General features: G+C 48.9%; 1 protein-coding gene across 2 annotated transcripts in view; it reads left to right on the forward strand.

Annotated features, from left to right (window-relative positions):
• Positions 1–13,228, forward strand: part of LOC105493124 (Ras protein specific guanine nucleotide releasing factor 1) — a 133,317-nt gene that overhangs the window by 32,931 nt on the left and 87,158 nt on the right. For both annotated transcript variants that reach the window (XM_011760573.3, XM_011760574.3), the window contains exons 4-5: positions 6,597–6,689; positions 9,537–9,790. In XM_011760573.3, coding sequence (XP_011758875.2) covers positions 6,597–6,689; positions 9,537–9,790 — 347 coding nt within the window. The remainder of the gene's footprint in view (positions 1–6,596; positions 6,690–9,536; positions 9,791–13,228) is intronic.

The following is a 13,228-nucleotide window of genomic DNA, read 5'->3' on the forward strand; positions in this document are numbered from 1 at the left end:
TACCCGTCTCCTGGCCTTTGCACATGCTGGTGCTTCTGTTTGGAATGCCCTTTCATCCCCAAGCGTCCTACCTGGTGACATCCTACCAAACTCAAATGCCTCACCCTGGGGGACCCCTGGACCGGAGGGTGCTCCCTGCTGTCTGCTCCCATGGCTTTCCCACACTCAGCTCACCATGTGAGAGCAGGCTCCATGCGTGCCTGTCGCCCCAACAGGCCCGGCAGGAACTCCATAAGGACAGGGCTGTGTCGCTTATCACTCCTTCTTTTGGCCTGGCACATAGTAGGTACTCAATAAGGGCTTGATGAATGGATGGTTGTCAGACTTTGTGGGAAGCATTAGAGATATGAAAGTTTCTGCCTTTGGATCTGATTTTGGTAGAGTGTCATCAGTGCCGTAGCAGGGTCTGCGGTGTGAACCCAAGTCAGGAAGTCAGTTGTTTTACAGCCCGGGAGGTGTGGGTTCATGTTGCACATGGCCTTAAAAGGTGTCAGGGCACTTTAGGTCAGAGAAGGGGTGTAGGTGCAAAGGGCAGAGCCCCCTGTGGTGTTGGGGAGCAGAAAGCAGGTCAGTCATGACTGAGTGAGAGTGTGTGTGTGTGTGTGTGTGTGTGTGTGTGTGTCTCAAAGTGGCAGTAGAGACCCACTTGATGGGAATTTTCGGAGCGATGCTTCCAACTGAGTGTATTACCCTTCAGGGCAAAAGATTTTTTAAAGAAGACTTTGAAAGAAGGACCATCTTAGGAAAGCTTTCTGGCCATAGTATCTCTCTTGGTCTCTCTCTCTCTCTCTCTGTCCCCCTGATATATACACACACACATACACATATGCAAAAATATGTCCTGCAGGTCAGAGGGTACCTGCTGGCTCTGAGTGGGCTCTAGGAGAGTGGAAACAGCGCTCATTCCTGAGGAGTGGCCATCAGGTGGGCAGGACAGAGTGACACCAGTGAGGAAGGCCCGGGGTCTTAGACTGTCGGAGCCAGGAGGACTCTGAAGACACCAAGTCCATGGGGAGGAAGCAACTTACCCAAAGTCTCTCGCCTCCACCACTGGATCTCCTGGCTGAAGTCCTTGGCCTGAGCCTGCCCCACCACAGCCTTCCCTCCCTGCTGAGGAGAAGACCTTGATAACAAAGTATGTATTCAGGAATGACAGTGTTGCCTGGATGGTCCCACACTCTCATGGTCCACCTCTCTTCTGATGGCCAAATAAGCTTCCTCAGGCCCCATCCCACATATTCCTGAGGATTCCCAGGGGTTTACATTCCCCTGGCCACCTCTTGCTTTCAAACTCCACTCTCCTGACCTGTCACTGCACTTCTCACGGCAGCTGCCTCCACTCAGTCTTCACTGCTTCTTTCCCCTTGAGTAGTCACTACCTGTATCTGTCAGAATGGGCTAGATTATGCTGCAGTGACAACCTCCGAATCCGAATGTCTTAAAACAACAGAGGTTGATTACTGACTCTTGTGTGTCCATTGAGAGTTCTGCTGAAGACTCTGCTCCCCAAAATCCTCCAGTGATCGAGAGACAAGCCAAGGAGGCTTCTGCCATCAAGAAATTCACCAGTCATGTGGCTGGGCTGGGGAAAGGCACATGGCACAGTGCTCACGTCACATTGGACAGAGCAAGTCACGTGACTGTACCCAGCTTCAGAGGATCTGGGAAATACAACGCACCATTTCCAAGAGGAGAGAGAACCAGAGTATCTGCAAAAGTCCCAACAACGACTCCGAGGAGGCTCCTCCTTCAGTCCCTAAACCTGTAACACAGGCTGTTGTATGTAACAGAATGGAGGGGCACTCCACTATTAAAACAGAAAACAGCTCAAAAATGAATAGAAAACACCTTTGCCCTCATGTCGCCCAGCCTTTCCTGCCACAACCATCCTTCACCAACCTCCCCTTTACACACTAACTTCTCTCCTCACACTCCCACGTGCCACTTTTGTTGTTGTCCATAACCTCTTTCCCTAACAAGATCTTCCCCCTGCATCCAGTGATGTGCCAGAGCCTGCTTCTACCATTGGCCATTGGCCATCCACACAACACTCTATAACACCAGCTTGCAAGAGCCAACTGTTAGATTTTCAAGAATTTCGCTAGCTGCGTATTTGACCTTTGGTAGCTTGAAACGGGCTGAGCTAGAAATGGGCTGACATCATGGGAACTGGCAAATTCTACAAGTCAGTTTTCCTTTCAGAGAGCTTTACCATTTATAATTTACCATTATATTATTGTCTGTAACTTTTTTCATGACCAGCTCTGTAATTGGCAGGGCTCAGCACGAAAGAAAATGTGGGGCCCTTAAAAACTTCAAGACAGCAACTGCAGAAGCTTAAACCAACCATTGGGCCCTTGTAAGCCTGGGGCTCTGTGCAAATGCACAGGCCACACATCTATGAAGCCAGCCTGTCTCTTCTCCCTTCGTACCCTCCATCCTGCGGCACCCACCCCAGCCATCTCTGTAACAGGAGATCATGCTGACACACCTGTAACGTTACTAAGTTAAACAATCAATCCCCTGCTGACTTAGTCTCTTCTCTCCCTTCTAAACAATCCTATCAGGCCTTCTCTTTCATTACCAGAAAACCCCATCAAGGAACCATCTAAATAAGGGAACATCTGCCTCTGAGAAGACTCCTCCCCTCCTCTAGAATGCTCAGTTTGGCATGATTTCATTTTCTTAATAGCTATTTCTCTCCCATTTGCAATTGGAAGTAAATTTGGAGAGCTAAGACAGGCCCTAAGGGGCAGCATAGGAGTTTGCAGATGGCTGTAATATTTTATTGGCATGGGAACACACATATCCCAGAAGGCTGACAGTGGAGGGAACTGCAGAGATCTTTACCCTAAGGTTCAAAATGAAGACTTAGCCTTGGAATCAGTTTTAGGTTTTTTTATATTTTTATTTTTGGAGATGGAGTTTCAATCTTGTCGCCCAGGTTGAAATGCAATGGCACGATCTTGGCTCACTGCAAACTCCACCTCCCAGGTTCAAGCAATTCTCCTGCCTCAGCCTCCCAAGTAGCTCGTGTTACAGGCACCACACCCAGCTAATTTTTGTATTATTAGTAGAGATGGGGTTTCACCATGTTGGCCAGGCTGGTCTCGAACTCCTGACCTCAGGTGATCACCTGCCTCAGCCTCCCAAAGTGCTGGGATTATAGGTGTGAGCCATCACAACTGGCCTAGAATCAGTTTTGCAAACACACTTTGATGTGGAACCCCAATATATAAAATAGGTAGAAGACTGCTCTGGGGAAAGGAGGGGAGGGTGGCCTTGGTCCTTCCCCACCAGCACCCCCTCTCCATGGCCACTCTCCCTGCTGTGGCCCTGCTGCCCATCTCCTGCCATCCCCCATTCCTAAGACTTGCTGCCCTGGCACACAACACTCTATCACACCCATGCCTTTGTTCATATCATTCCCTCTATTTGAATTCTCTCCCCCACATATACCAACTGTTGGACTCCTGTTTGCCCTTCAAAACCTTTCCTGGGGAGCCTTGCCACTTCCTGGCCGAGGCCCTCCCATGGCAGTGGGTACACAGCTCTGTTCTGGCCTGGCCTTGTTGGATTGCAAGTCATCTCTATGAATGCCTGACCTCCTTCTTAGGCTGGGAGCTCCTCCAGGGAAGGGGCACTTGGCACAGTGCCCAAACAGACACCATCAGAACATGCTGATAAGGTTGGCACAAAGGGAAAGAGAGATGGGGGCACCTGTTGGGCTTGGATGGGGACAGAGGGAGGCAGGGAGGCAGGAGAGACAGCTGAGTTGTGTGGCACCTGCTTGAAAAGCAAGCAATGCAGCAATCTTTAGTAAACCCTTGGCTGCTAACAAAGAGCAAAAGACCTGGATTAATTCCATCACCCATTACTGCACTGACTAAACACATTCCGGGTTAAAGAAAGTGTCTCCAGAGAGGGGAGTAGGGTGGAGCAGGAGCCAATGCACCATGCCCAAAGCAGGTGTAGCAAGTAAGAGTTTGCCTCTAGGGGCAAAGAAAGCCAGTCTGAGGGTGGTGGGTGGGCAGGAGCCAGCCAAGACACCAGGCATGGAGCCAGGTGTGGAGTCAGCCAGTCAGAGACAGGGCGTGACTCAGAGGTCCACTTCCCCATGGCTGTAATTCACCAGGGTCAACTAAGTAGGGGCAGGATGTAACCAAACAAAGCAGGGTGCAAAGCAAAATCTACTTCCAGGAGGCACCTGCCAGTGTCAGGGAAAGGCTGCCTCCATGAGCCCTCCATGAGCCCTTTAGGCCTGGGGCTCCCACCACCATCCCGATATTGGCTCCTAGTTGCAATTGGCCAAGACTAGACATAGTTCAAGACTCTTGCAGGGTCCCCAGGCTTGCAACCCTCCAGAGCTTTGCCCACTTAGCCTGATCCTTAAATAAAGACTCCAAAGCTGCCATTGTTGCCTGTGCATGTAGCATGGTGCCTGACCTAATTGCATCTGTTTTCTGCCCTGGTCCCTGTTGAGTAGATGTCCCGGCATGCCTCTCTCTGAGAAGAGCACCATCAGTTTTAAACACAGACCACTTCCCCCACCCCAGCACACATACACACACATATCACCATCCTAAAGTGAAAAGAGTTGCTATGTGCAAATCCCAAAACTGGCAAAGAAAGCATCCTGGCACAGAGGTGAGAAGCTGAAGGTTAAGGTGTTGACTGAGCAGGCTCCAAAGGCGTGTGTGTGTGTTTGTGTGTACACACACTTGTGTGTTTCTTAGCCCTTTAGAGTCTAGATCAAAGAATCAGTCATCATTTCAATGTGCAAATGTTCTCAAAGGATCAAAAAGGGGGAGGGGGAGGGGAGAAAAGCCCATCTCCATGCTGACTATTTCTCAGTTAGATATTTTCGGCCACTCTTCAATCACAGGGGTAATTTTAGCAACCAAGGAGTGGAGAGCGGGTAACTGTTCCATTTTGCTTTCAAAGTGCTTGATTTGCTCAATTATGAGCACCCATTCATCCTGTGGTTCAGCAAGTGGCCTTGAGGGGACAAAAGCCATGTGTTCCCAAGAGAGAACAGCACTGGGCTTTGTAGCTGTGTTCATAGAATCCTCCAAGCTACTATCTTTAGACATGCGGGGCTTCATTACTGCAGTGTTTTCCCTTGGTTAATGTTTTTGTTGCTGCTGTTGCTCTGATTTTTTTTTAATTCACTTATTTGTATAGACAACAAGAATGTGCTGAGTGCCCAATGTCGCGCTAGGCACCAGGAGCACAATAAATGAAACAGCTGCAATCCCTTCTCCCTTAGAGCTCACGGGAAAGATAGAAGAGTAGACAGGCAATTCCAGCATTTTCACGGGAAAGTCCATGGTGCAGTGGGAACCCTGCTACAGGACACAAAACAAGGACTTACAGAATTGGAGTGGTTGGGTGAGCCCTGCGCAGGAGGATACACCACTGGCCTGTCTATGGGATGAGTCCCAGAGGCCCCTGGCCACACAGTGCAGCTTAAGGTACACCTTCTCCTAGGCACCATGCCTTGGTTTTGTTCTTGCAGCTATGTCGACATCTGTGATCCCCAAATTATGCAAATGGAGATGTTTAGAGCAGCTAGATATTCGAAGAGCTATTCCACTTTTCTAGGCCAGCAGTTTCCAGGTTATGATTAAAATAGGCCTCTGATTCTAAGAGGTGCTTTGGGGCTGCCCAGGAAGGAAAGCGCCAAGCCAGCAGGGCTTCACCCGGAGCCACCTGCTCTATCTGATTTATATCCAGATACAATTTTGTTTGAAAAATAAAGGGATTACCTAGATGCCCATCAAAGGGGGAATGGATAAATAAATAAAATGTGGTCTACACACACGAGGGAATATTGCTCAGGCCTTGAAAGGGAAGGAGACTCTGACCCATGCTGCAACATGGGAAGAAACTTGAGGACATTATGCACCATGAAATAAGCCAGTCACAGAAAGACAAATAGCGCATGATTCTACTTAGATGAGCTACCTAGAGGAGTCCAATTCAGAGGCACAGAAGGTGGAATGTGGTTGCCAGGGACTGGGAGGCAGGGGAATGGAAAGTTATTGTTTGATGAGTACAGAGTTTCAGTTTTACAAAATGAAGAGTTCTGGAGGTAGATGGTGGTGATGGTTGCACAACACTGTGAATGCCTTTAATACCACTGAACCGTACCCTTAAAAATGGTAAAAATGGTAAATATTATGTTACATGTGTTCTATCACAGCAAAAATTATAAAATAAAGGGACTAAGTGGTTTGGGGAGTAGGGAGGAGAATCACAGATTTAGGTCAAATTCTGAGATTACAAATGAGGTGGCTACAGCCCCGAGAGCAGAAGGGCTTCATCCAAGGTCACTCTGGTTGGGCAGCCCAGCTGGCCTGGAACCCAAGTGTCTACCCATCCCCCATGCAGCGCTTGCTTCTCACAGATGTCTGGGGCCTGTCTGGTTCCATGACCTGGATGCACAGAGTCAGAATCACAAGCTGTGGCATCATGGTTCTTGGGGAAGAAGAGGCAGGGCCGGCTGCCACCCTGTGCCTGCCACCCACCGCCCAAAGACCTGGGGCCTCCATGAACCAGTGCCCCTTGCAGGCTGACCTGTGTTTCTGTTGCAGATCGCATCCCTGCTCAAGGACAATGAGCGCATCCAGTCCACCCAGACTGTTGCTCCCAACGATGAAGACAGCGACATCAAGAAAATTAAGAAGGTCTGTACTATCCCTCTGGGTGGCCCTCTTTGGAGCTCTCTCTTTAGAGAGCCAGGCCAGGGTTGGCAGTATCCACCCACAGTCCCACTGTCCTCAGGGCGTGCCCCCATCCCCCAACCTCAGCTTCAAAGACAGAGCCCACAACCCCTTATCTCTGACGGGTACCTTGTCATTTCTTCTGGTTATTCCTGTGGGGTAGAGTGCTTCAGCCCCATTTTATAGATAAGAAAACTGAGGGCCGGGCGCGATAGCTCACACCTGTAATCCCAGCACTTTGGGAGGCCGAGGCAGGTGGATCACGAGGTCAGGAGATCGAGACCATCCTGGCTAACACGGTGAAACCCCGTCTCTACTAAAAATACAAAGAATTAGCCAGGCGTGGTGGCGGGTGCCTGTAGTCCCAGCTACTCGGGAGGCTGAGGAAGGAGAGTGGTGTGAACCCGGGAGGTGGAGCTTGCAGTGAGCCAAGATCATGCCACTGCACTCCAACCTGAGTGACAGAGTGAGACTCCGTCTCAAAAAAAAAAAGAAAACCAAGGTTCCACAAGAGGAAGGAGTGGGGAAAGCCAGGACAGAAGCCCAGGCCTGGGACTCTCAGCTGACCGCTTTCCTCACATTGTCATTCACCTTGCCAAGACCCCCAGGGCCACCTCTCTGCTGCCACTCCCTGGCATGCGACCCCCACTGCCATGTACACGCCACCTCTCACAAGTACCTCCTGAGTCCCCAGCAGACCCAGCACAGTAGTCCAGCCTTTTTCGGACCTCACTGCTTTTACCCTATGAGAGTTCAGGAGGAACAGACATGTCAGAAGCTACCAGAGATCTGCCCAGTGGCCAGGTAGTGACATACCATGGGCCACCCTGTGGTGGTGTGGCAGAGGGAAGGGGCATGGGCTGTGCTTGTAGCTTGCCAGACTCAAGGCAGGGGAGCCTGACTCACCCTAAGAAAAACAGGTGAAACCACAGAATCCTATTTGTTGAGTGCATAAAAGGACCCCAATGCCATCCCTAGAAACTGCAAACTGGCATCCCGTGGGCCAAGTTCAGCTTACCAGTGTGTTTGAGATTTTGAGATTTTCATCCCACTGGGCTTTTTTTTGGTTTACATTTTTAAAAATTTGTTGCCAGTGCTTTAAAAGCTAAACACATCACACAAAAATCTGGATTTCTGGTTTCTTAAGACTAGAAATAGCTAACATTAATTAACTACTTTCTATGTGCCAGACATTATTTTAAGAGCTTTATGCAGATTAATTCTATCCTCACTAAAATCCTCTGAGGTTTATTTATTATTTTCCTTTTACATATGGGGAAGCTGAGACACAGAGAGGCAAAGGAACTTGCCCAAGGTCACACAGCTAAGTATATACAGAGTAACATTCAAACCCTGGCGGCCAAGCTCCAGAGGCTATGCTGCTGGGACACGACATCTCCTTAAAAAGCAGAAAGTCCAGCAGCCCCAGGCCACCTCCTGCACATGACAGCAGCTGGCCCAGGCAAGAGATGCCACCTTATGATATACCCCCCTGCCCCACCCAGCCAGCTTCACGTACCTCTAGGAACTGCCAGGGCCCCACAGACACTGGGACTTGCCACCCGGGTCTGAGTCAAGTCCCATCTGGGCAGAGATGCCCTGACCCACCATGTTCTCTGCTACAGTCCCAGTGAGCTTCCCAGTCCACCCCTGTACTTGGAGCATTCTGGTTGGAACATTTTGTTAAAGGCTAGCTGAAATCCACCTCCCATCGCTCTATTTTCACCCTCCTGGAACCTCAGAGTAAGCCCCTCCCTCTTTGAGAAAGCCCTTCCTATCTTCAGAGATAGCTCCTGGGGCTTGGGCAGGCCTCTTCTCCCCACAGCACCCATCTCTAGCCAGCAGGTCTGCCCCTGGACAACTGTACCTGCTGTTTGGAGACAGTGGTCCTTTCAGTGGAGAATATTGTATGAGCACCTCTGCCTGGTCCCCAGTGGCTCATCCCAGCACCCTTCCTCCCAGTGTGGACTGTGAGCTTGCACAGTCCTTGTGCAAGAAGCCCTTGATTGGAAGCCTGTACAGCTCAGAAGCCCTTGATTGGAAGCCTGTACAGCTTAAGACAACTCTCTGTGTGTATGTCAATCAAGGCCCTTTCCCGAGTTCTTGCCAACACGAGGCCACTCCAAGCAGCCCAGCACCAAGGCAACTGAGTTAAGTGTCTCTGTTCATTTCCCTACTGAGTCAGGAGGAGAAGCTCCAGGCAGGCCCCAGCACTCAGAAGCCGCTGATGAGGGCTGAGTATGAGTTAACTAATTTTCCATGTTCTGTTCAATTTGATAATCACCCTTCTATCCAGAAGAGCTTTAATTGAAACTTCTGGGCTTTCAGGCAAGTCATTAGACAAGGCAAGGTGTGACCCGTGCCCAGCACAGCCCTGCAACCCTTTATCCTCAGGCGACCTCCCATTATGGAGACATGGAGCCACATTTGCCCTCCAGCGAGTGCTTCTAAAGCAACCCAAGGGGTCTTGTTAAACTGCAGAGGTCTGGGGTGGGGCTTGAGAATCTGCATTTCCAATAAGCTCTTCAGAGATGCCAGTCCAATTTGTGGACCAGACTTTCAGTCTAGCCATCATCTCTTTAGTCCCATTTTACAGATGGGAAAATTGGCTCAGAACAACCAAACAACTTGCCCTGCATCATGTGGGCAACAGAGCCAGGCCTGATCTACATCTGAGCTCTTTTTGCTACATGCCCGGCATAGGAATAACAAAGCCTTGGGTCCCTGCCCTTGGGGAGCTCACAGCCTCGAAGGACAGCAGTGGTCCAGACTCCCTGACAGGAGCCTCTCCCCACTGGTCTTGCTGCCCAGGTGCAGAGCTTCCTGCGGGGCTGGCTGTGCCGGCGGAAGTGGAAGACCATCATCCAGGACTACATTCGGTCACCCCATGCCGACAGCATGCGCAAGAGGAACCAGGTGGTGTTCAGCATGCTGGAGGCTGAGGCTGAGTACGTGCAGCAGCTGCACATCCTTGTCAACAATTTCCTGCGCCCACTGCGGATGGCCGCCAGCTCCAAGAAGCCTCCCATCACACATGACGATGTCAGCAGCATCTTCCTGAACAGGTGAGCACCCCTAAAGGTTGACCAAGGCAGGAAGGAGACTAGTGAGCATTGGCCGCAGCTAAGCTTTGACACACTCTCTCATGTGTTTCCCACCAAGTGCAGATGAGGCCCAGAGAGGATGGAAGTGCCCAAGATCACGTGGCTAGAAACGACCAACCCCAACAATTGTGGGATCTGGGGCAGGGGCACAAATGTAGGCTCACAAAGTATAGGTCTAAACCAGTGGGCCTCAACTGGGGCAGTTTTGCTCCCCAGGGAACACTTAGGAATGTTTGGAAACACTGTTTATTGTCACCACTTGAAGGAGGTTGCTGTTGGCATCTAATGAGTAGAGGCCAGAGGTGCTGTTAAATATCCTACAATATGCAGAACAGTCCCCCACCAACAAAGAATTATTCCAACCAAAATGTCTGTAGTGCCACAGTTAAGGAACCCTGGTTTAAATGTTCAAGAATTATAAATCAAGCTACAAAACGTAAAATAAAATATTCTTCGACCTTGATGCCATCATAATGACCTGGAGGCCAGGTTGAAGCTTACAATTCTCAGGTGCCTTAGAGTTCTGCTGTGGACCACGCTACCCACATGCCTTACAAAGAAGTCACTTCTCCCAGATGGTGACCCTGGCATTAGTATGAGGCTTATGGTTCTTCAGAAGGCTGCGCTGATGGCTGCTCTTCTGCTGTCAACTTCTTTTTAAAAGGAAATGGTTTAAATGAGCTTTCTGGTGGGTGATAAAATTGTATAAACTAGATAAAAGCAACAAAAATGAAGACATACAAACAGCGTGCTATTTACAATGGAATGTCATCTACTAATTAAAGTAAATCATTATGTTCCCCTAGATGTTCATTCAACTACATTTCTTTTCAAATATTCAGCATTCAGTCCTTTCACTAATCTCAACCAGCCTTTTCTTCAAGCCCTCTGCATGATTATTTGGGACCCAGGGCCACCTTCCCTGTGTCCTCCTCTTCCCCTTTCCCTAACAGTGTGATGTGCCGAGTTTGAGGGGACTGTGGAACAGCCCAGGGTGGGGGTGTATGAGGTTGTGAGTCAGACATGAGTCTGAGGCTCAGTTGAGAGATTGGGCTGAAGAAACTGAAAGTCATTGGAGTGGGACAGGTGACATCACAGATGTGGACAAGGCATCAGAATATGGGGGACAGAGAGAGAAGCAGGCAGGAGGAGGAAAATAGCTTTTGGCCTCATGAGACCTTTTCCAGAAAATGAATCACAGGGCCCCACAAGGTTGCTTTTTAATAGACATGTTGATCACAGTTCTTAGACATTCAATAAATGCTTTTTATGCATTGACTAAAACAACAACAAAAAAAGAATTATGTGTGTGTGAAATCAGGTAACATTTAACCCAGAAACTCCAAGTGGGTTGTTTAGATTCAGTGACCTGGAATTTGAATGAAAAATGTGAAGAACATGTTCCTTGCTGAGCAAACCCTTGATAGCTCAGCTGACTTCACAGATTCTCAAACACAAGCCCATCTGTAGGTCTGGGTGGAGCCCAGGGGACTGCATTTCCAACAAGCTTGCAGGTGCTGCTGATGCTACTGGTCCCAGATGGCACCAAAATGGGAGGCTTGAGATAAACAGAGGTGGCTGCCTGTGTTTATCTCCACCATGACTCCTTATTTGAGGTTTACTTCAGGAGGCAGTGGTGTAGTTCTATGTTGTTTGTACTTTGTTCGCATATTAGGCCACCAATGCAAACTTTTGGTGACGATTTATCATCGTCGCTAAGAGGCGTCCTTTTGTGTTTGTTACCTTTTCATAATTTTATTATACTTCATTGATTCATCTGAAATAGAATTCTTTTGACCTGGAATCTTTGATAGAGAATATTCATGCCAGCTCACAGCATTTGTTCAAAAGTTGTTCGGAAAAAAAAAGAAATCACAACATGGTTTTATATTTTTATCTTCAAAGAACTGAATGGATCAGGTCAGATACCTTTAATGGAGAACAAATGAGAAGGAGGAAAGGGGGGGATTTTGCCTTCTCATGAAGCTGATATTTTCAACAATGACCTTAAAAGGAAACATGATAGACTTCAAGATAGACCCAGAAACAAAACAGGGCAAGTGCCCTTCAGCAGGGCAAGTGGAAAGGTTTACCCAAATCTGTTTTTCCCTTTCTCTTGTCAATACAAGGCAGTCCATAGGGTGGGGCCCCAGCAATGATTAGGGATGGAAGGAATGGGTTGGTAGCCAGCAGCCCCACCAAAGGCAAGGACACTCATCCACTCGCTCATTCAACAAACAAGCAACACAGAGTGCCTGGCTGCGTGCTGGGTTCACATATATAGAGTGAGCCATGTAAACCCCACCATCAAGTCAAATGATCCAGCAGATGTTTACCATGAAATGTGAGAACCACCAGAGTCTTCCTGGAGGAGGTGGTGTCTGAGCTTAGTCTTTAAGGACACGAGAAAGTTTACAGGAGAAGGAGGAGGAAAGAACTTTCCAGGTAGAGAAAACAGCATGTGCGAAGGCCCAAAGGTGAGAGTGGGACTTGATTCTGGAGGCAGGAAGGAGCCATCAGACATTTCAGGCAGAGAATGTCATGGTCAGGTCTGTTGCAGGAAGCTTAGCCCCTCTGCCATGTCGGGGGGCACTCCTTGGGGAGAGTGGAAGATGGGAGGCTGGTAGAGAGGCTAAGTGAGCATGGAGGGACTCCAGGGCCTGAGCAGGCATGACTGCCCAGCACATGTTTGCATCCTGCCAGCAGAGGCAAACGTGCATCTGAGCACACTTCCCTGGTGCCTTGTAGGGGGCTGGATAACTGAAGGCTGGTGGACCCAGAGGCAAAAGTTTGAAAGAGTAATGAGCTCCCCATCACAGTAAGAATCCAGAAGAGTAACCCTTTGTCAGAAACATCAAATAGGTTTAGAAGTTTAATTAGATGCTCTTTAAGATCCTCCAGCTCTGAATAGTGACACTATGAATGTGATGCTTTCAGGGCCTCCTGGGCAGTGTGCATGCCTGCCTAGAAAAAGACAAGTGGCATCTTCCACAGGCTTCAGACTGAGAAGCTCCCTTACCCATCCCCATCTCCCCAGGTAGCCGCTTCTTCATCCCAAGGATGCTGCCCATTTCACTTTCTTTACGATGGGCCCAAGGCCAACTGTTGCCTACCTTAGCAATTTTATTGATCTCAGGAAAAATAGCAGCAGCCTGATCAATTCTCAAGACCTCTAGAATATGGACTCTAGAGGTCATCAGAAAAGGCTGCCCCAGGAATGGTACCTGTCTCTTACAGGCACTAAAGGATCAAAGAAGAGACTTGGTGTAAAGTGTTTAGCACAGAGCCCAACATAGCCCAGGTGCTCCATAATAATGCACTGTGCAAGAAATCAAAATCAAATATAACATGGAAGGAACACTTCTGACTCATTTTACAAGTCAGCATTACCCTCATATC

Source organism: Macaca nemestrina, chromosome 7 (assembly GCF_043159975.1).
Source record: "Macaca nemestrina isolate mMacNem1 chromosome 7, mMacNem.hap1, whole genome shotgun sequence".
Taxonomy (NCBI): domain Eukaryota; kingdom Metazoa; phylum Chordata; class Mammalia; order Primates; family Cercopithecidae; genus Macaca; species Macaca nemestrina.